Here is a 24,160-nt window from a genome sequence, read left to right on the forward strand (position 1 = left end):
CAACATTTGTCAAAACATCCAGCATAGTGTCTGTGTGATTATTTGAATAAATAAAGGAGGAAAGGCAATAATTGATAGACAAAAGAAACAGTGAAGGGTGGGATCAATGTTTAATAATGAAAGTTTGGTAAATTTCCATATGATGAGATAAAAATAGAACATTTTAGTTGAGTTTCTGAATGCTAATAGAGCAGCACTAAATTAAACTAATACAGAGAAACAACATTTCAAACAATACAATAACAACTGTGATGTGCATATGAAGTGTATTTAATCATCGTTTTTTGGGAAAATTTTCATACACAGCATCTGTCTTCGATTTCTGCAAGAAAAAAAATACACTCAATCAGGAATGTTTCTGATACAACAGAAAATTAATAGCAGACAAAGTGATAGTTCTCTGTGCAAAGGTTAATCTTTTGTTTTGAAAAAATGCTGAACAAATGCTAACATGGAGCAGCAAGAGGAAATGACATCAGTCATGACCTTTTAAACAGTTAAATCATCAAACAGATTAAGTTCTAAAGGTTCACTGCAAAAACTGCAGTGTTAAATTAACTCTCCTGGGAGTGTATGTGAGACCACACTCAAGTGTGTGAAAGTGTTAAAATAAGAGTGTTAAATGAACTCTGAAGCGGTGTTAAAGTTAATGAGATAATTAAGTGATTAATTGAGTGATGATTGAGCATTATTGAAGACACCTGATGATAACAAGCAGAATCACCAAAGGAGAAAAAATCACAATTTGTAAGTCACCATTATGGAAATCAGTGCTTGCTTTAGTTTGGGTTTTTGACCTTTACATTTTTAATATTAGATTTTGTTTGGGCTGTTGTAACGGAGTTTATTTAATCTTTAACCATTATTTGATCTGAATCATTGAACTCATTTAGAGCCCAATCTCTGAGTTAGATTTACATTATTGATTACAGCAGCACTGTGATTCTATAAATCAGATTATATTGATAAAGCTGATCTTGTGCTGTAGAATCACAGTGCTGCTGTAATCAATAATGTAAATCTAACTTAGAGATTGGGCTCTAAATGAATTTGGTGATTCACGTCAAATCTCTCTTCCAGGAGAGTTCATTTCACACTGGAGTTTTTGCTGTGTTTGTCACGACAGCCTGTGCTGACTTATTGTCTTTCAGTTTCATACAAAGCAATAGCAGAGGCACTTGTTGCAGCACATCTGCAAAGCAACCAATGGCTAAAGCTGCATTTCAGCTCAGATAATCATGAACCGCAGAGACGCTGCAGCTCGAGGACAGACTTCAGCACAGCTAACATGAAAGTGACATGTGAAGGCCCGGTTAGTGATTGGGGGTTAGGTGCCTTGCTCAGGGGCACCTCAGTCATTTCCTGTCATTACTGAAATCGAACCAGCAACCTTTGGGTTCTTAACATGGATAACAACTTTGTGTCCTACTTTCTATTCTATCCATTGAAAATCTAATGGCATAAAAGCTGATTTTGTATGGGTTAAGCTAACCACATTACATATGATTTTACACAAAAGGTCATTTGGGCCACAGATCACATCAGGAGCAAAAATAAAAAAAATTGAAATGGTCTGTCCATAAACTAAAGGCTAAATTCAAACAATACACCGGTGTGACATGAGACTGACAGAGCAAGATTGATCATGGTTTTAAGACTGTAACATCTGATTGGATTACATGTATTGTTTAAAGTGTTAGTTCACTCAAAAATTAAAATTCTGTCATTAATTGTACTCACCCTCATATAGTTTTCATTTTCAAGCCCCAGAAAGGTGGTTAAGTCATTAAAGTACTCCATGTGACTCCAGTGGTTTAACCTCAATTTTATGAAGCAACACGAGTGCTTTGTTTGTGCAAAAAACCCAAAAACATAATTTATAATTTCATTCAAAAATTCATAATTTACCACTTATTAATCTCCAATGCAAAGTTCAGGAGAGCATCACGATGCATGCATGTTGACTCATTGTTGCGAGAGGATATGTTGTTGTGTTTTGTACATGCATTGGAGATAAATATTTTGTAAATAAAGTGGTAAATAATTTTTTTTGTGCAAACAAAGCACCCGTGTCGCTTCATAAAATTGAGATTAAACCACTGGAGTTATATGAAGTATTTTAATGATGACTTTCTTTACTAACTAACCCTTTAGTACCTTTATGGATCTTGAGAGAGGAAATGTCATTGCTCCCTATATGCAGACCTCACTGAGCCATCGGATTTCAACTAAAATATCTTAATTTGTGTTCCAAAGATTAATGAAGCTCTTACGGGTGTGAAATGACATGAGGGTAAGTAATAAATGACAGAATTTTCATTTTTGGGTGAACTAACCCTTTAAAGTTGAGAAATTAGATGAGAAATGAGAAATTAATTGAGTTGACTAAAACTGAAATGAAATATTTGCATCAAACTCGGTACACTCCAGAGCCTCGGTATGGGCTCAATCTTTGGTCATGATAAAAAAAAATCCTGTCGATTGGACACCAAAAAACATGAAAACAGCTGAAACTATGCAACCGTTAGTCCGATTGACTTGAAATTTGGCATGCAGTGTCTTGGTCCAAGGGTGCATGATAAATTATGAGGACACTGGCATATCTCAATAAACATGGCCACCATCGACCAATGAAGTTTGAGCACATATTAGACAAGGTTAACGGAGGCCGATCGGAACAAAACTCAGTGGGTTTGTTCAACTCATGGGCCTAGAGGTGTGTAAGAAGATGGTGCTAATGATTTTTTACGCCTCTGTAATCACGTGGTGTTTCACAGATCATTGGATCGATCACCACATTCTGAACAACTTTGCCTCAAGAACCAATACTGTCAATCAAATCGTTCATTAAATATTCATGATTATGTGAAAAACCTACTTTTCGGAATGAGATCAGTGCAGAACAATTCTCTGGACTCTCTAGATCAGTGGTTCCCAAACCTGTCCTGGAGGACCCCCAGCACTGCACATTTTGGATGTCTCTCTCATCTAACACACCTGATTCAACTAATCAGCTCATTAGTAGAGACTGCTAGACCTAAATAGGTGTGTCAAATAAGGGCGACATACAAAATGTGCAGTGCTGGGGGTCCTTCAGGACAGGTTTGGGAACCTCTGCTCTAGATCAATAATTATCAAAAAAAAAAAAAAAAGTTGAACTTCACTCTTTGGGTCGCTGTAACAGGGTCATTTATGAAATGGGTGTGGCTAAATATACCCAAAAGCCTATAAAGCCTAAACAAAAACTCAGAACTTCACAAAAATAGGTATAATTGTTAAAAACCTTTTTTAAAAAACATGTTTTTAATGGTTTTAGGTGAATATGTATATAACTGTGGGTGTGTTCAACTTCTTTTCACGGGAGTAAATCATTGTGATTTAATGTTTAAAAAACTTTTGCGAACATCTTGGTCCGATCGAGACGAAAACAGCTTAGGAAACACAAAGCCTAAGTTGGTTTACAAAATGTTAAAGCCCAAATGTCAAAGTTTTTGATAGGAAGTGACAAAAACAAAAATCAAATCACAGTCTCTCATGGGTCATTTTTATGCTCTCATACATTGAAGTGTATATAACTTCAAAACAAAATGAGATATTTTCACCAAATTTGACACACATATGTATGGACACGCTCTAAGGACACCCAAAAAAATTGTGGAGATTGGGCAATAGGTGGCGCTATAACTGTCAAAAAACCTTTAAAAAATTTTTTTTTTTCATTAGTAAATTGCCTGAAACTATCATTTGGTGCCACCAGATGGCAGTAGAAGGCCACTAGTATAGTTCAAGGTTTCAAGGTTTAGTAATTTAAAACCCCTTTTTAAACTATATAAATTATTATAATAACATTACAAATACCATTTTGTCAAAGTTTAACATTTCATTTGTTCATTTGACATACGTTTTTGCAATTATATAACATTACAATTACATTGAGACCTGAAAATGATGATTCAGATCAAATAATGATTATGTGAAAACATAACCAGCTCATGTTTTCTCTTTGCTTGTCAAGCTATTGTACTTTAACAGCCAAGCAAATTGAAAAATGAAAGAGTCAAGAGCTAAAATAATGCAAACATTGATTTCCATGATGGTGACATAAAATTGTGATTTTCTCCTTTAGTTGTTCTGCTTGTTAACTTCAGGTGTCTTCAGTAATAGTCAATCATCATTCAGTTATTATCTCATTAACTTTAACGCCGCTTCAGTGGGTGGAGTAAAAATATGGCAGGACTTTTACTTTCTGACCCCTGGACTTTACACCTCTGCTAGAGAGACATCAGAGAGTGATGATGTGCTTGTTACATTCCAAAATATTCAGCATTGTGTGTGTGTGTAATATTGTAAACCAGAGAAAACAAACAAACAAGAACAGTAATTGATAGACAAAGGAGCACAGGATAAATGTTTAATAATTAAAGTTAGATAAACTTCCAAATGATCAGATAAAATTAGCACATTTTAGTTGAGTTTCTGGATGCTAATAGAGGACCACTAAATTAAACTAATGCAGATAAACAGCATTTCAAACAATACAATAACAACTATGTGCATATGAGCAAAAACAAATATAGACATCCTGTCATAGAATTAATGTGAATAAAACCAAAAACGTGAGGCGTTGTCCTGTATGAGCTCTAACATCAGTTCCAGTAGAAAGATACAGTATTTGATCATCGTTTTTTGGGGACATTTTCATACACAGACTCCGTCTTTGATTTCTGAAAGGAAACACAAACTCAATCAGGAACCTGCTGATACAACATGAAATTAACAGAAGACGAGCTTAGGTTTCTCTATGCAAAGCTTAATGTACAAATACTGACTTTTTTTTTTAAACTACTACTAGGAGGAGACCAGGGATGGTGTCACACTGCATGGTTTTGGGGAATACATGTGGACGATGGAGCTTCAATAACCAGGTCTTTAATGACAATACGCAGGAGAACAATACACATAGCACTACACAGACGTATTACAGAGACAAAGACTGAGGAAGAACACAGGGAATATATACAGGACAGACAAAGGGGCAAAAAGGCTAATAAACAAGACAGCTGGGACTGATAGAACTCAATCAGGGTGACCAAAGGAACAAACTAGAGGTGGGAAAACTGAACAAAAGAACAAGTGACACAGAGAAACAAACACAGACCACTTACATTACTCCCCCCTCCCGGAAGTCGCCTCAAAAAAGTCCAACCGGGAGTACTCTGGAGGCTGGTAAGGGCGTGGTTCAGGGGGATAGGGAGCTTCCAGAGCGGATCGGGCAGTCCGGGGGGCCACGCCGGGTCAGGCAACTCGAGGGCCCAGAGCAGTGCCGGTAACTTGGGGCCACGGTGGTGCAGCCTCCGTGCACCTATGGCCACGGGTATATGGCGCCCCCCCCCAAAAAAATACCTGGGAGGAGCTATGGGTCTCTGGGCTGGAACGGGGTTTGAAGCAGGCTCGCAGGCTGGAGCGGAGTCTGTAGTGGACTCAGGGACTGAAGCGGAGTCTGGAACTAACTCAGGGACTGGAGCCCTCTCTGGACTTCGGATGGGAACTGGAGCTACCACTGGACGCTGGTCAGGGGCTGGAGCCTTTGTGTGGGTGGCCCAAACACACACAATAGCTAGTGTCATTATAGACACTAATGTCCTCTGGGCTAGGAAAGGGACTCAGGGACTGGGGCTAACACAAGAACTGGACTGTGTTCAAGGAAGGGAGTCGCCTCAGGACTCGGGACAAAGGAAAAAGGGGACGAAGGAGAGAGAGTCGCCTCTGGACTCTTGTCACGGACTGAGGCAGACACTGTAGCAGATTCTGGGCTCCAGGACTTCCCATCATACTCCACTAAAAGGCCCAAAGGCACAGGTGTGGAGACCATTACGGCTGAGGGCTAAGGTGTGGTGGCGGCCATTTTGACCAAGGGCTCAGGCGTGGCGGCCATCTTGCGACTAGGCTGGTTGTAACACGGGTTAATTGTAACACTTCCAAGTTCTCCAATCAAGAACAAGTTACAAATCACCTGCTTCACTTCACACATGCTCGGTTTAGTCCTTATTCCACATGTGGTAAAGTAGAGCCCTATGGTTGACAGCAGATTTTACAGAAGAAGAACTCATTTTGATGCAAGAAAGTAACTTATTTTACTTTATTTATTTATTTTTTTATGGCAACTTTTACTTTGTAGTTAAACTCGTCAAAGTTAAGTTATGTTTATTGTGTGTCTGTGTAGATATTTTTCATAGTGCCAGTGTTTTGGATGTTAGCTGTAAGGTGAGCTAGTTCATGGCTACAAGACTTTTTTGAATAAAAAGCTTTCAAAACTGATTTTTTTTTTTTTTTTTGCTAGTGGATATCATAATGTTACATCTAGGGTTGGGAACCAAGAACCGGTTCTCATCCGGAACTGGTAGTGTTTTTTGAAAAGAACTGGAACTGTGCAAGATTTTTTGTAAGTTTCGGTTCCGAAAACGGTTCTGGTGTGATGGGTGGTCGAAGTGCGGGGAGCGTATCCTTTCATAGAGACATCTCACATCATGAATATTATAGCAATGAATGCATTGAAAAGCCCTCGCGCGGCGCTACTCATATACGCAAGATTTCAATAGAGAGAGAGAAAGAGACGTGCCCAAACCTGCACGATTAATCTTTAAAAGATCGCGTTCTCGATTTCATCACCCACATGATCGCCCCTGTATATTAAACCTTTGACAAAAGTAAAATCGCGACATTCAAACCTGCGTTTGCGCTGCCGTTGATCTGAAGAGAGTTGTAATGTGTATACAAACAGCTTCACAAACAGTCTTTTCAAAAGCACAGTAGGCTATCATTATTTCTGTGTGACAAATAGGCCTATTCCAATTATAACAGAAGTATACAAACGTTTATTATTCAGATAGAAACGCTGATGTTTATGTATAATAAATTACCTTCTGTTCTGAAAGTGACGACTGTATCGATTGCATTGTTACGCCACTAGGTGGCAACAAATTTACTGTTAAAAATGTGTCTATCAATGAATCATTCTGTCAGAAACAAGTCTTTATGAATCCAACTTACACAAATATTCTGTTTCACCTGTCTGAATCTTACATGTTTGTTCAAGCATCTTATCTAATTTGTGGCAACACTTTATAAGGTTCATTTATAAACTAACCATCAGTAATACCTTTGTTACTGTATTTGTTAATCTTTGTTAATGTTAATAAAAATACAGCCGTTCAGAGATGTTACTTCACAGTGCAATAACTAATGTTAACAAATACAACTCTTGATTTTAATAATGTAAATGTTGAAATTAACATTAACAAAGATTATAAATGCTGTAGAAATGCAGTTCATTATTAGTTCACGTTAATGTAGTTAACTAATGTTAACTAATGAACCTTATTGTAAAGTGTTAGCGAATTTGTTGAGATTAACAGTTTGTTAAATTAATTTTACACAAAAAGGACTGTTTGAGTTGAGTATTGTGCATTTTTCCCTTACTACTATTTTTTAATAGTTGTTTAATTATTTTAATGGAACTGGAACCGGAATCGTTAGGCAGAACCGGAATCGGAACCGGAACCGGAACCGGAAAATTTCTCACGATTCCCAACTCTGTTACAACTAACCCGGACCATGGAGTGAATTGTAACATTTCACTTCTTGTGTTTGAAACTAAACCACACATTTTCTGTTTGTGCTGCAAAGATAACATTTAAATAAGATTTAATATCTGACACTTAACTAGTTTCAATCACATTTTGAACGCACAGGCTTAAAGGGATACTCCACCGTTTTTTCATATTAAACTATGTTATTCCCTTAACTAAGACGAGTTGATACATACCTCTCTCGTCTCAGTGCGTGCACTAAATCGCTCTGTCTTGCGGCGAAACTTTGTTAGTACTTAGCTTAGCCCAGTTCATTCAATAGGGGCCAAGCAGAGAAGCTACCAAACACCTCCACGTTTTCCCTATTTAGTTCCCTTTAAAAGAACTCCAAGATACAGACAGAAATGTCAAAAATGTTACAACCATCCCTGATCTCCCTACAGAACAGATGATAACATGGATCAGCAAGAGGAAATTACATCAATCATGACTTTTTTAACAGTTAGAAGTTTAGCAGGTTTGTCACAACAGCCTGTGCTGAGTCTTTCACACTAAAGCAACAGCAGAGGCACTTGTTGCAGCACATCTGCAAAGCAACCAACGGCCGTTAAAGCTGCATTTCAGTTCAGATAATCATGAACCGCAGAGACACTGCAGCTCAAGGACAGACTTCAGCACAGCTAACACGGGTAACAACTCTGACGGTATAAAAGCTGATTTTGTATGGGTGATTTTACAATAATAAACCAGATTAGATGTGATTTTAAACATATCAAAGATAATTTTGGCCACATATCACATCACAAGCAAAAATAAAAATTAGAAATGGTCTGTCCATAAATTAAACACGTCACGATGCAACAACTCCATGATTATAACAGTGAAATGATACACCGGTGTGACACGAGACTGACAGAGCAAGATTAAAACTATAACATTTTTAATGGATGACATGTATTATCTATCACAACATGTTTTAATGTGTGTTTTAATGAAGTGTGTGTGTGTGTGTGTTTTAAATATAATAGTAGCTTTCCTATGTGCCGGCTGTCATGGTATCCAACAATGGACTTTAATGTATCAATGACAATATATTACTGTTGTTGAAAAAAAAAAAAACATTTTAATAAATGTATACATTTATAAATAAATACATATTCTATGTACTAATATTTTGATTTGCACTGTTTTTTCTTTTCTTTTCTTTTTTTTTTTGAAGCCTGAAAAATCAAAATAGCCCTGTACAATGGAAAAACTTACACTGAGGTGCAAATAGTGACCTTAAAAAATCTTTTTGATCTGCTCTCTACTGAAGGTAATAATAACTGTTGAGTCGATAAACCACAAACATCTGTTCACAGACCGTCTGATGCTGCAAACTTCAAACACACTATAACTGACTGCAAAAACTTCTTGCAACTTGTTACCTTTTGTCGTGTTGTTGGTTTACACATTGATGAATCAGTTCCATCTTCCTCCCGTGTCTCGACTGCATTAACAATAATGTGTTAAAACAACAGTTTCAATATTGTATTGAAATTTCTTTCCTAAAAAAAGATTTATATTTATACAGATGAATTGCCCTCCTGACCTGTTTTTCTACATCTCCTGCAGGTGCAGCAGATCACGAGTACAATCACCAGAGATCCAGCAGCAGCAGCAGAGATCAGCACTATGTACAAAGGTAGGTGTTGATCTGTAATGGATGAAATGAAGCATTAGTGTGACTGAATCTGTCCTAATCTATGTATGTAATCTATGTTTGAAGTTCGAAGTATATTTACTAGGACTGAATTTATGAATTATAATGTAAGACCACTAATAAAAGTATAAAAACTAATACAGATGCACATTATAGAAGTATAAAAACCAATGAATGCAAATATAAAAAAACATGCTCAGGAGTACAATACCAAATAATGATACATCACTTTTAAAACAGATGTGTTAAAAACAACACAACCTGTGTTATATCTTAACACACCCATGTGTCTAGTTAAGGACAACATATTTTGTGTTACTTGTAACTCAACCAGTGTGTTATTCTTCTTAACACAGGCAATGTATTAAAATATTTAACACACTAATGTGTCATAAATCACAATTTGTGTCATAGATGTGCTATTTTTGACCAGTTAAAATAAATGCAATACATGTATATATAAAATAAAATCTCTGTCATTTAGAGACAGAGACATCAATAATTATGTGTTTTGTTAAACAGTGTTACAAAGAGCACAAACTCACACAAAAAGCCAAGAGTCAAACTGCCCAACTAATGGAAACACTGATCACCAAAATGGTGAGCAAACATTTTCAATAAAATATCAACATCTAAACCTCTGTTAATTCTCAAAAAGAGCTTCTGCTGAGATCTTGAGAGATTTATTGTCTTCTTTTATCTTCAGTTGATTTCAGGCTGTGTGGCTTTTGTCAGTTGTAGTTGTGTTTCATTTTCAGAGAGTTCAAGCATGATGTTGAACCAACTTCACATTGTAACATTGATTCAGTGTCATTACCATTGATTTTTGTTGAAATTTCAACATTTTTCAACATTAATTCTTTTTTGTGCATACGCAACGTTTATACATCGAGCCCCTTGTGTAAATAAGAATATGTCTCCCTCGTCTACTTGTGATCCGATCGACCAAATCACATCTTAATACAAAGTGTAAACACGGCCTAGACATTTCTTGTATTAATTTGATGGCGGCTTGCTCTCTCTGAGCTTGCAGATCAGGTGTACTGATGTTTTTGTAGTTTACTCACTAATACATTGCGATTTTTTCTGTATTCTTTCCCATAGAGCTACTTATGTTTTTTGTGCAACCAACTAACAGCACATTTGCATCTTCTCTAGACAGGGTCTTATCAGGGAACAACACATACTGACTAAATAAATCATCATAAGAAGCTCCATGTGTCCCAAACGTAGACGCTGAGATTTTGAACGCCTTTTTTACACACTCGTCTATTTCACATTCTATAACACATTACTGGAGCCTCCCCAACAATACATGTTTTCCATGTCTCCTTAATCAAACACATCTGATTCAGATCATTAGTCGAGACTCCAAGACCTGAAATGAGTTGTCAGACAAAGAACAGTGTTAATTTTGACAGCAAATTTTGATTTAGTTTTAGTCATAGTCTTTTGACTAAAATGCCATTTAGTTTTACTCATATTTTAGTCATCGGAAATTGTTTTAGTTTTAGACTAGTTTTAGTCGACTAAATATCATAAAATTTTAGTCGACTAAATCTACAGTAGAGTACAGCCAAAGCGGACAGTTTTTGACTGTTCAAGTGCAAAAACACACGAAAGAGCAAAATTCAGTACTTGACACTTAACATTGAGATAGGCTACAATTATAGATTTCATTTAACATTTTTTATTAGATTAGATTTTTTTTTCCGCTTTCATTGTAATTTTAGTTAAAAGTTTTAGTAATTTTTTGTGTTTATGTCTTTAGTTAAATGTCTATAAGTTTTTATTTCTGTTCATTGTAATATCTCAGGTTAAGCTAAAGCTTAGAAACTAGATGTTTACATTTTTATATATTTATTTTTTATTTCAGTTAATGTTTATTTCAAGTAATGAAGATTTCTTTGGTTTTAGGTTTAGTTAACTATAATAACCCTTATACTTGTAAAATATATTGAATAATGTGTCAAATAATGTTCTTAGTCTTTCCTTCCTATAACAGAAGATACAGTAGTTTACTATGAATAAATAGAAATTACATTAAATACAGTTTATTGTGTAAACATAATAACAATAATGACCAGGAAAAAATAATTATAAACCATCCCAAAATACGCATTTTTATTTAGTCATTTTTATTTAGTCTCGTTTTCGTCCGTGAAAAAATGTCGTTGACGAAAATTATTACGAAAATTATTCCTCAACGAAATTAACACTGACAAACAAGACATGCAAAATGTGCAGGCTCAAATAATGTGTTAGGGAACCCCATGGTCTATGTGATAATTTCCATTTAGTTGGTTGTCAAGTGACCATAATACCACAGTAACCATTTGAGTGGCTCTGGTTGTGTTGGAAATCCATTTGTTCATTTGTTGTTTAATGCCCAAGTCTCTAAAGCATGTATATTCATTTCTATTTTTGTCTTTTTCTATGTCTTTTAACTTAATTGCTCATGCTATTCTGCATAAGCTGTGTCCAGTGTATCACTGAAAATTACTTCACAGGTTAAAGTATGGAGTATTTTACAAAGTTAAGGAAATTGGTCTCTAGTCAGATTTTTCATTTGGATGGGCAACCTTTGTAACTGGGAAAATATTACTGTGTCTACACTAGATGTGACAGTTGTCACGCTATGCCGCACCGCAATAAAAGCTTTAGCTTATTGCAAATCCCTTTGCTCTACATGTTCAAAAATATAATTCACAAGCACTTGTTTGAAGGTGCCATAAAGAATTAAATGTCTAATCTTAGAAGGGCTTGTTTTATCTGTCCTATACTACAAAGTGCATGCTTTTTTTTGGTTTGGCCAAAGGACAAATTGCAAACATGTATCAAAAAACATCAGCAACTTGATAGATCAGCGTATTAATCAACGTTAATATCAACACCAACATACCTGAACATGTGTGACAGAGTTGAGTGATATTCAGATGTTGAGTCTGGTTGCTGAAGGGATTGTTCAGCACACAGCTGTAGGTGTTTTTATCCTGATATTCCACCTCCAGAGGTAGAGAGAGACTGATGCTGAGATCAGACACACTGATGCTGGACAATAAACTTTTTCCTTTGTACCAGGAGAGAGTCACATGACCCACATTCACAGCTGAACACAACAATGAACAATTTGATGAAGATGATGAAAAGTCTCTGGTAATGTTAGGAGTGGTCAGAGAAGCTGGAAAACATGAGAGAATAATCAGAAATATGAACAAATGTAAACATCACTCTTATTAAAACCGTGCTGTAAAAAACAACCAAATTCTGACAATAACATACCATTTTCCATTAAATCAGTAATATAGCCTACTGTATAGAAAACAATGCTTTATGTGTAATATTTGACATATTCGTGAAAATAGCCTACAGGAATATATTGTGAATTAACATCGCTCAAAATCGACACTCTGAGGCTGCACAGCAAAATCCCCAGTGTTAAATGAAGACCCCTCAGTGTACATATGTGTCCACACTACAGGGTGTTAAAGGTAACACTGAAGCAGTGTTGAAGTTAATGAAATAATAAGTGATTATTTAAGTGATGATTGACCATTAGTAGTGATTCTAATGGATCTTAATAAGCAGAATCATCGAAGGAAAGCGAAACAACAACAGAAAAAAAGAGAGACACAACAACTACAACTGACTTCCAGCCATTAAACATTATTACACTTATTATTAACCAGTTTTGTTTATTTCTGTAATACATCAACAAAAGTTCTTACTGAGAATTAACAGATGTTTAGGCATTAATGTCTTAATGAAAGTTTAGTTTGAAGTCATCATGATGGCGATCGGTGTTTTCTTTAGTTGTGCTCTTGACTCTTTACTTTTTGGGCTGCTTCAACTTTGTGTTTGTAAAGCACATTTGTTATAGCTAGAGAAACTATGATCTGGGCTGTGTTTCCCAAAAGCATCATAAGCATAAATTGACAATCAATTTAGGTTTGCAATGCTTTGGAAAACACAGGCCAGGTCATGATGGTTTGTAGATTTGAAGTTCGTAGTCACTATCATGGTGGCCAGTCAGTGTTTGCTTTTTTAAGTTTTAGTCAACTCTAATGAAATAAGTTCATAGTAATAATATGCTCACATGATCAGCACATTATAAATATTACTATTATTATTAATTTATATGGCAGAGCGACAATTTCTCGCCAATCTCTCCAATTCTGAGGACTTTTTTTTTTTCACAGAATTGCGAGCATATATTTTGCAATTCTGAGGAAAAAAGTCAGAAGTGTGAGATAAAAAAGTCACTGTTACCTTTTTTTTGTTATTAAGTGGTGAAAACATGCTTCCATAGAATGGGGCCAATGTGTAAACGTTAAAATACATCTTTGCCATGACAATACACCATAAACTGTAAAATGACTAAAAATTCTGAAGTGCTTCTGAAGTTTCCTTTATATCCTTCGAATCATAATCCATCAATTATAAGTGCCTCACCATAACCTCCAAATGAGAGATAAATCCAAATTATTTTTTGTGGTAACTGACACAATGTCACAAATGCTGTGGATTGAGTTATGTAAAAGACAAGACAAATTATCTTTCTACTCACCATAGACAGAAACACTGAATGTTTTTGTTGTCAGTTTCGCTCCATTTATCTCTAGTTTATAATCTCCAGCATGTTCAGTTGTGGTGTTTGTGATGGTCAGAGATCCAGTTTTATTGTCCAGCTTCAGTCTGTCTCTGAATCTCCCATCAAGAACATCATCATATATGGAAAAGATTTGGTTCCCAATGCTGATTTTAGCAATGATAGACTTTTCAGCTCCAAATCTCCACAGTATGTCGTCGTCTTCATGTATTTCAGTAAGATCAGTGTATAAAGTGACAGAATCTCCCTCCATCACTGACACTGAATCACCAAACACACCTGAAGAACAGACAAAAACAGATTAAGACTACTGTTGGTTTACAAATCCTCAAGTCAGCTGTAGTTTTACATGTTAATTGCTTTTTGACTACATTTAATAATTTTGTTGATCATGATTACTGCAGTAATTTTTTAGAGTATGCTCAGTATGTACACTAAACAAGCCTTAAAATCTATTTGAAACTACAAAAACAACAACAACAAAAAACAATTCACCTTTTGATCCTCCATGAGTTTATTCGCTATAGATATTTTTCCTGACTTAATGCTTAAAAACACTTTAACAGGCCTGCAAATCACAATTTTAAAATTCTGTGGCAGAGACCAACTGCAAAGTAGATCACACAATCTCGGTTTGATTAGATCTATCTGAGATAGTAGCAAGTCAAAACAGTAGATTGTTACTCTGTTCTGAAATATTAAGCAATATATATTTTTTTAAACTTACCGATCAGATGGCACCAGCACAAACAAAACAAAACAAACATGTGAAACATTTTCTTCAGCGGTTCAGTGTCTGATCTCAAAAGAGCATCTGGTAAAAACACTCAAGCTGGTGTGAATCCTCCCATGACAGAGTTTGACCCTCCTAGTGCACACAACCTGAATGCATGTTTTATAGCCTATAGTTACATTAAAATACTCTTTTGGCTCTTATTAAGATTGTAACTGTTTTAATAGTGGATTTATATATATATATATTTATATTATCGTTCGTAATATAGTTGTCTTGTGTATTAAATACATGTTCTTTGAATCATCTTGAATTGCATGGGTAGAAAGAGCTTAATGAAATTTTATAATTCAATTATATTATGCATTTATCAATTATATCAATTGCGTATATGGAAAAATAACTGAAAAGATTCAACTGTTTGTAATCTCACACTGCCAGTTTTATTGAGGTTTGACATTAGCAGCTTATCTTCTGTGTCAAACTGAAACTTGCTGTGGTCTGATTTCTATAGAAACGTGGCTTGATCTGCTGGATGGACAAGCATCGTGTATGACGCCAATTGTTTGATGTGTGTTTAATTTGTGGGTAAAAGTCTTCTTCCTGTCCTGCTGTTATGAACCTAACTAAACATCTGTAAATTCTCAATAAGATCTTCTGTAGACATGTGACAGAAATAAAGTCAGTCTGGTTAGTAATAAGTGAAGCTGGTAATGCTGTTTGTGGAGATGTTTAATCAGATCTTCAGAGATTTAATGTCTTTTATCTTCAGTTCATCTAAGGCTGTGGCTGAAGAAAGTTGTAGTTTGTGTTCTTATTTCTCTTTCTTTCAGTGTTTGTTCACAGCAGGTGTTTGAATGATTGAAAGAATGTTCCAGGAACATCATACTAACCTTTAAATAACATTCTACTAACATTAAGGAAACTGGACATTTTCATGTTCTTGGAATGTTACAAATCAACGTTCCTACAATGTTGAATTTTAAATCAAAATTAAGTTGAATAACATCATAACCTATAAAAACGTTCCTCTAAACGTCAAGAAAACTGGAAATTTTTTTCATTCCCAGAACCAACACTGAATATTTAGAGAATGTTCTTATAACACATATAATAAATATCTTTTTTTTTTTTATTATTATATTGAATTTGTGTTCTGAAGATTAACGAAGGTCTTACGGGTGTGGAACGACATGAGGGTGAATAATTAATGACAGAATTTTCATTTTTGGGTGAACTAACCCTGATACAAAAAAAAAAAAAACCACCCATCTTCTAATTTAATTCTAAATTCTAATCTTCAAGGATTAGTTCACTTTCAAATTAAAATTTCCTGATAAATTACTCACCCCCATGTCATCCATGATATTCATGTCTTTCTTTCTTTAGTCGAAAAGAAATGAAGGTTTTTGATGAAAACATTCCAGGATTATTCTCCTTATGGACTTCAATGGCCTCCAAACGGTTGAAGGTCAAAATGACAGTTTCAGTGCAGCTTCAAAAGGCTTTAAACGATACCAGATGAGAAATAAAGGTCTTATCTAGAGAAACGATTGGTCATTTTCTAAAAAAAAATGTAACTGTATATCCTTTATAAACACAAAATGTCGGCTTGCACAAACTTCCCCATTTTTCAAAAAGCTTACGCTGTATGTCCTATGCCTTCCCTATTCATCTTACGGAACGAACGGGAAGCCAGTTCCATTTTTTTTCTGTAAGTAGAATAGGGAAGGCCATATTTGATAATATCTGATATTTGTTCTGTTTTGTATTTTGTTGTGTTTGAGTCTATTCTGCTATATGCTGCCCTGTCCATATAATGTTCTTTTACTGTTTCTTCTAACTATTGTTTGTCATAATTGTCTACTATACTAGTGTTATTCCTTCCTTGTTAAAGGTGGGATCAGTAGTATTTGTTGATATTTGATATATTGTTGATATCTGATATCAACCCAAACAAACCCACCCCTCTCTTCATTGCTCTGCCTCCAAAAGTCACACTCCAATCCTAACCGCCCTGCTCCGGCCCGATTGCTGCTGGCGAGTGCACTAACACTGACGCTAAACACCTCATTCACTAGTGGCCGTCAGTGTGCAGTAGTTTAACTGCAAAACTCTCACTGTCTGGCCACACGCAATGCGAGGATGTCTGTTTATTACAGGTGATGCACAACAAAATAATGCTTCACAAAAAATAAAGCGTAGATGATGAACGGACGACATGGAAGCACAAAAAATTAATGTATAGTACACAAGAGTAAATACAAACAAGTGTTCATTGTTAGTCACCTACTACAGCACAGCAGCTCCAGACAATCAAAACCCTGTGTTACTCACATGAGAAGCAGAATCAAAGTAGTCTCCTCATCTGTTTTCAGGCCTTCCCAGGGGCGGCGCCAGCCAATTTTGCCGGGGCTTCAGCCCCGACTGTTTTGAGTCAAGCCCCGAATGTAATGACTGTCAAAAGCCCCGAATCTTTCAGGTTTGAGGCTAACAGTGCTGTCAAAATATAATTTTTTTCTAAACATATCTCTCTATTAAAATATGTTAAACAGTTCAATACCGCTTTTCTACAGTATCCGACCATAAACCTGCAGCGCTTTCTCTCTCTTCTCTCCGACAGCGCATTCACGTGCCGCAGTTGAACACAGACACGCCTCCTGTCACTCACTCAGAGCAGCGGCAGGCCTCGAGACTCTCTTTCAGTCCGGTTGAAGGGTATTTGTTATGATACTGTATAACAACTAATGTGACAACTTTGGCACATTTGTCAGCTAAACATTCATTCAGTGTTTCCCATTAATTACCCTATGCCGCCATTGTTTCATAATAAACCGAAAATTTATAGCCTAAATGGTCTCTAACGTTGTATTTTGCCAACGAAAATCGAAACTTTGATATGGCTTTGTGCCTTTATAAAACAGCAAAATACAGTGATTAAGTATACAGTCTGTCCATGCTGTGTGTTTTGAAGAGAAGTGAGCACATTTGCTCACGAGATCAGCTGGTGATCAAAATAAAAGTGCAAGGGTTTATCTTAGAAATTAGTAGTCTACAATAGTATTGTAATTTCCCTATACTTTTGTGTAAAGTAGCTAATACAAATTGTCATTTATTTTAGAGTGCATTTGTTACAATATATGGATATTACTGTCATAAAACATTATTATATTATTAATTTATTGTAATAATTGTTAGGCATCCTAAAACCCAATGTAGACTGAGACTCTATATCACAACTAAAAAGATGTTTGAACTCTCTTTAATGTCCAGGTACAGGTCAATGCTGTTTCTTTGTTCAATGTGCACACTGTACATGGGTTAAAGCTCTTAATTTTGAGTTTCCAGAGTGCACCAGATTGATGCATTTAACCTTAAAATGTACAAAATTTTCTTCCGGGGGTATGCCCCCGAACCCCCCTAGTGTCACAGACACGTCATGTTCCACCTCCCAACAATACCCACGCACTCAATCCCCGGAATTCTAATCACCGCCATCTGCACATCATTAACGCCGCTATCACTGTCACTACAAAGGACTCACACACACTCACTGTCTGGTCTCGTTTGCACTACAGCTAGTCCCGGCGCCAGGACATTTTAGCAGGGCGGGCTACCATTTCTGCCCGGGGGGGCACATAGCGTGAGTGTCAGTGGGCGTTTGGTATCGATATAATTTAATTTTGCCTATAAAACAAAGTGATTAGTATTACTATGTAACTATTCGCAAAGAAGAAAAATGTATTATGACTTTGCACTGGGCCGATGCCATCAGAACTGGTTCAAACTTTACACAAACATTTTTTTTAAAAGTCAGGATTAAAATAAGATGACGTTATAAACAACCTTTATAAACGCATTCTATAATAAATAAAATAACACCAACCTGCTAGAACAGCAGTCTGCGGCGCATACTCTCTTTACTTCTCAGTAGAGTCGTAGCTACTAGGAGACAAATCTCCGCCTACCATCAAGGGGCTCGCACACCGGACGCGAAGCTCAGCGCCGCGACAAGTCTTTCAAATTCAAACGCATTGTTTTCTATTGTTTTCCGAGTCGTAGCTGGGCGCCGCGGACAGGCGCCGAATGTCGACGATAGAAAACACTCATAGAAAACAATGCGTTCGAATTTTAAAGACGTGTCGCGGCGCTGAGCTTCGCGTCCGGTGTGCGAGCCCCTTCAGTCCTATAGTCATGTCATATTTTTACCTGATATTTTTTTTAGCGGGTATGGTATGATTAAAACTCGATTCAATTTAAAATGAATAACGTCTTGTTTTTTGTTTTTAATTGAAATTACAAATCACAATTTATGTCACACTGTACTTAATTACGTTTTTACGTTCTCTTCTGCCAGGCTTGGGAAAGGAGGGGCCTGAGATCATCGCAGGGTGGGCTAAGCCCCCCCAAGCCCCCCCTTGACGCCGGGCCTGACTACAGCCACATGTATGCTTACCTTAAGGACTCCTATTACATACTTACCTGTCTCCAATGTCTCCAGTCTCCCTCGTGTGCTTCTCCATCTGTGTGTGAGTGTTCCCAGTCTCCAGTCTCCAGCGTCTTCTCCATTCTTCGATCTGCAATCTACAAAAGGACAGTATTAACTCTGCTACTCATTTCAACCTTCAACATTGACTATTACTCACCTGAATCTCTGCTGATATCAAATAAACACAATTGTTTGCTTTTACATCTGCCTCCTTGCCGTCTCTGTTGTGACCCCTAGAGACTTCGGTAAAGTTGGTTTTATATTCGCACATTCGGACTTTGATAAATTCAGACTTTCCAATAAATGCAATAAATTAATGTTTGAGAATTTGAAGCAGCGACATGATATTGAAAACCAACGATTGTCAACTTACAACATTTTTCACAGTCGATCAAAATAGGCAAGTATTGTTTTAATGGCATATTTATTTGTGAATGTCCACTGAATGTCCAATGTAGTGTGATTAACAAGGCTATTGAATACGGATGTCCGAATGTGCAAATATAAAACCAACTTTACCCAAGTCACCTAGAGGACGTAGACCTACACAAAACATAGGCTAGTTCTACAAATTACAGTGACAAATAATGTACATTTAATGAACTTTATTCAAGAATACTAAACACAAAGTTCCTTTCGTGTCAGTAAAGCTGTTAACAGAAAATTAAAATTGTCATTGGACAAAACTGATTTGGGCTATGCCCCAAATGTTTACAATGTCTGCAGACCAAATTCGGGGCGTAGCCCATGGCTCCGCCCCTGCTTCCCACTTAGCTCTCTCCAGCGCTGGAAAGCTTTTTTTTTTTTTTTGTATATATAAAAGCATGTCCTAAAACACTAGCCCAGTCATAAACCTTCATTCCAGTGATATTATTTTGAGCTCTTTTGTATTGTCTCATCTCTCGTTCTGCATTTTTTTTTTCTTATTTTCAAATCTCCCTCTTGCTCATTCTCTCTCCTCGACCGTCATAAGCCCCTAATGAGGGGCGGAGCCAGACATTGTAAACATTCGGGGCTTAGCCCAAATCTATTTTGTCAAATCACAATGTAATTTTCCGTTAACAGTTTTACTGTCATGAAAGGAACTTAGTAGTAGTATGCTTGTGTAAAGTTCATAAAATGTACATTACTTCCCACAGGATTTTGTACTAGAACTATGTTGGGTGGACCTAGGGGGGTCCGGGGGCATGCCCTCCAGAAGAAAATTTTGTACATTTTAAGGTTAAATGCATCAATCTGGTGCACTTTGAGAGCTTAAAAACATAGAGGTCATGTACAGTGTGCACAATGAACAAACAGCATTGACTTGTACCTGAACATGAAAGAGAGTTCAAACATCTTTTTAGTTGTGATATAGAGTCAGTCTACATTACATTGACACTGGTGTTTCAATTATTAGGCCTACTACAATAATATTATAATATGGTTTAGGCCTTTATAATTATTAATATAAAAGTAATATCCACAGCCTATATTGTAAAAAAAAAAAAAAAAATGCACTGTTTAAAATAAATGAGAATTTTATAAGTAGTTACTTAACAATAGGGAAATTGCAATACTTTTGTACTAATTTCTTCACTTACAAGAGATAAAACCTTGCGTTTTTATTTTGATCACCAGCTGATCTCGTGAGCAAATGTGCGTACTTCTCTTTAAAACACGCAGCACAAACAGACTGTATATATAATCACTGTATTTTGCTGTTTTATAAAGTCACAATGTCATATCACGGTTTCGATGTTAGTTCGTTGGCAAAATACAACGTTAGAGACCTATGTATGATTTAAATTTTCGGTTCATTATGATACAGTGGCGGTACAGGGCAATTAATGGAAACAATGAATGAATGTTTAGCTGACAAATGTGCCAAAGTTGTCATTTTAGTTATGTCATATCAAAAACTCTTCAACAGGACCGAAAGACCGTATCGAAGCCTGACGCTGCTCCGAGTGAATGACAGGAGGCGTGTCTGTGTTCAACTGCGGTGTGCGTGACGTGAACTCGAAAGCGCTGCAGTTATATCGGTCTTTGTCAGACACGTGATTTTGTTGTGTGTGACGTCACCGCGGCGCCATATTTGTGGTATCCCTGCTGACTGTGAGAATGAAAGAGATTACACGAGTTGAGATAACAAGCAAATAACTCGCAAATATGAAGAAGCACAAGAACAAAGTTAAAATTTCATATCGCGATAAACTCACCAAAGATGCCAGGGACCGTTATTTGGAGAATTTTTCATCCATTCATAACATAGATCTGTACGAGCTGACTGCAGTAAGTTGGAGTGCTACTGACCCCGCATTGCTACCTAAATCATCATACTTAAATATTGTTAACTGTCTTGTTTATGGCATAAACGCATAGTGAACAATTTAAAAACTATCAATCCCTCGAAGATCACAGATATTTCACTAATGGGTGCAGGATTTATTTATGTTCTGAAGGAAGGACTGCGATAACACAGTATAGTAACGATAATGATGTCGTGTTAACTATATAACAAGTGCATGATTAAGGATGGTTTAGTATTATCAGGAAGAATTTTGAACTAATACTACCCTTTTTTTCATGCATTTTTTTTCCTTTATTGCATTAAGTACATAAACCAATGTATAACACAATAAACATTGTTCCAATAAACAAGGCATCATCAGAGATGTATGTAGAATTTAATAGTGTATTTTATTACAGTACATTCTGATATAGTATACCTTTTAGACCTACCTCTGTGTTGTCTGGGTCAATGACATTATGAGTCTTTTTTTTTTCTTTTTCTTTTTTTTGTCCAAAGGCCTTAATAATAATAAAAACAAAGATATGTCATGCAAGTTAAATATCTGATTTACAGATTGTGTATATTATTAATTATCCTGTTAATACTATAAGTGCATATAACATAAATCTACAAATCACCCTGAAAAATTTAATTATACATGCTTTATTGTTCATGCAAGACTGGATAAAGCATCAGCACATTTTTACACTACAATTCTACAAAAGATTCAAACATGCGCTGATTGGATGGTTTCTCTGTGAAAATCTCAAAACAGTCAGTAATCTCTGCTACTCTGTATTTAAACAAAGGAGACATATTTCTGTGCAAATCATCTCTGTATGCCCATACAGCTGAAAGCTTCAGGTTTGCATAGATATGACACAGTTTCATTGAATGTTCTGTATACCGTCTCAGGGGAAACATTAGAAGTGTTGTGCAGGCAGACCAAATCTGAGGTATATTAAGGTTCACAGAAGCATTTGAAATTTGTATTTGTTGCGTCTGGAATCAGAGGCACAAAAAAAAAAAAAAAAAAAAATTGTAACGCCATAAAGGTTCCCAGGTTTGGCAGACCCGTATAGTACATTAACATCATCTCCAAAACAAACATCAGACATCCTGTACATATCAAGTCGGTTTACTTCTGCACATGCAGATCACCATCTCCTCCAGCCTCCTGCATCTTCTCAGTGTGAAGATGATCACTTTCTCCAGCCTGATGGACCATAGTGTCAGCTGACTGACTTGGGTAAAGTTGGTTTTATATTCGCACATCCGTATTCAATAGCCTTGTTAATCACACTACATTGGACATTCAGTGGACATTCACAAGTAAATATGCCATTAAACAATACTTGCCTATTTTGATCGACTGTGAAAAATGTTATAAGTTGACAATCGTTGGTCGTCAATATCATGTCGCTGCTTAAAATTCGCAAACATTAATTTATTGCATATTTATTGGAAAGTCTGAATTTATCAGAAGTCTGAATGTGCAAATATAAAACCAACTTTACCCAAGTAGCTGACTGGATTGTTTTTCCTTAGTGTCTGTGTGTGCATCTCAATCAGCTCTGAGCTCTTGAATCAGTATATTGTGTATACAAATTTTGTGACTGAGACCGTCCTGATCAGTGCCCTAACTAATGAACTAGGGAGCTGATTGAGACACAGCCTGTGTTTAATGCTGATGTGGCCTTAATGTAGGGAGGGATGGTGTCCAGTTGGGGTCAGTCTCCATAATCTTTAAGCAGGCTGATCTGCAATGAAATGAAAAGGTCCACAGACCACAGCTGTAAAAAGTAGTCAGAAAATTAGAATCAGTATATAGATACAGAGCAAAAATGTCGTACCTTAAGTATAAAAATGCTGTAGCAAAATTAAGAAAAATAAAATGTAGACATATTCAAGTAAAGGGATTCAGTTTAAATTGACTTGTTTCATAGCACATACAATCCAAAACAATGCGTTGCTATAACGTTTTCTACTTTAGAAAACAGAAACCTCTAACTTACCTTTGTGAAATGTAGAAAGCAAACATACTTGAATGGAGATATCTTGACGAAAGTGATGTTTTGCGTCTCACCGCGGCAACCCGTGCGATCCGGCGCCTCTGTTATTGCCTCTAACGTTACATACTCTCCGTACAGCCTTTTTTCAAGTAGGAAACCGACTAAATCTAATCTCGTAGTAAAGTTTTTGACATTTTCTATCGTGGGACATATTATTGCAGCTTTTCACACAACAAAAGTGTGCCATTTTTACAATGAAAAGTAGCCAAAGAAGAAACAACTCTGCACTGATACAGAGATTGTTTGGATACCTCAGAAATGGCGACGACACCCATAATGCACTTCGGTTTTCACGAGTGTGACGTCACCTGACAAAGACCGATTGAACTGTTTAACATACTTTGGTAGAGAGATTAGAAAAATTATATTTTGACAGCACTGTTAAGAAACCTCAAACCTGAAAGATTCAGGGCTTTTGGGAAAACATTCGGGTCTCCAGCCCCCAAAGCCCACCCCTAGCGCCGCTCACCAGAACCACGCGATTGCAAACAACCTTTTAGCAGCACTGAAGCACTTCCTTGAACTCAAAGATTGAACTACGCGAATCTTGTGACGATCAAGCATTTTGCAGTGTTGCCACGTCTGTGGTTTTCCTGCGGTATTATTGGGCTACCTTTAAGTTATTTACAGCGGGAAAAAAAATAATTTCCGCGGGTTGACTTCCACCCCCGTAAGTAGCCTACGTTTTTGG

General features: G+C 36.5%; 1 protein-coding gene and 2 long non-coding RNA genes across 5 annotated transcripts; 1 reads left to right on the plus strand and 2 right to left on the minus strand.

Moving 5' to 3' along the window:
• Positions 1-193: 193 nt before the first annotated feature.
• On the minus strand, positions 194-17,287 carry LOC137029269 (SLAM family member 5-like). Of its 3 annotated transcripts, XR_010896267.1 has the most exons (6): positions 13,859-15,422; positions 12,194-12,472; positions 9,181-9,285; positions 9,017-9,078; positions 4,610-4,724; positions 194-322 (listed from the first exon to the last, which is right to left on the minus strand). XR_010896267.1 is itself a non-coding variant. In XM_067398843.1 (5 exons), exons 1-5 carry the CDS (start codon positions 14,151-14,153, stop codon positions 4,677-4,679), a joined length of 789 nt encoding a protein of 262 aa, XP_067254944.1. In that variant the 5' UTR covers positions 14,154-15,422; the 3' UTR covers positions 4,448-4,676. The 3 variants fall into 3 exon arrangements, 2 of the variants coding, with proteins under 2 accessions (XP_067254944.1, XP_067254943.1); XM_067398843.1 differs by lacking the exon at positions 194-322 and having other exon boundaries at positions 4,448-4,724; XM_067398842.1 differs by lacking the exons at positions 194-322; positions 4,610-4,724 and adding an exon at positions 16,971-17,287 and having other exon boundaries at positions 7,470-9,078; positions 13,859-14,179.
• On the plus strand, positions 9,060-9,837 carry LOC137029270 (uncharacterized). Its single transcript, XR_010896268.1, has 3 exons — positions 9,060-9,119; positions 9,204-9,273; positions 9,814-9,837. It is a non-coding gene; the product is annotated as an uncharacterized lncRNA (long non-coding RNA).
• Positions 17,288-21,123: 3,836 nt separating the features above from the next.
• Positions 21,124-24,150, minus strand: LOC137027999 (uncharacterized). Its single transcript, XR_010896138.1, has 3 exons — positions 23,867-24,150; positions 23,413-23,777; positions 21,124-23,157 (listed from the first exon to the last, which is right to left on the minus strand). It is a non-coding gene; the product is annotated as an uncharacterized lncRNA (long non-coding RNA).
• Between the last annotated feature and the right edge of the window lie 10 nt (positions 24,151-24,160).

This window comes from Chanodichthys erythropterus, chromosome 10 (assembly GCF_024489055.1).
Source record: "Chanodichthys erythropterus isolate Z2021 chromosome 10, ASM2448905v1, whole genome shotgun sequence".
In the NCBI taxonomy this organism is placed as follows: domain Eukaryota; kingdom Metazoa; phylum Chordata; class Actinopteri; order Cypriniformes; family Xenocyprididae; genus Chanodichthys; species Chanodichthys erythropterus.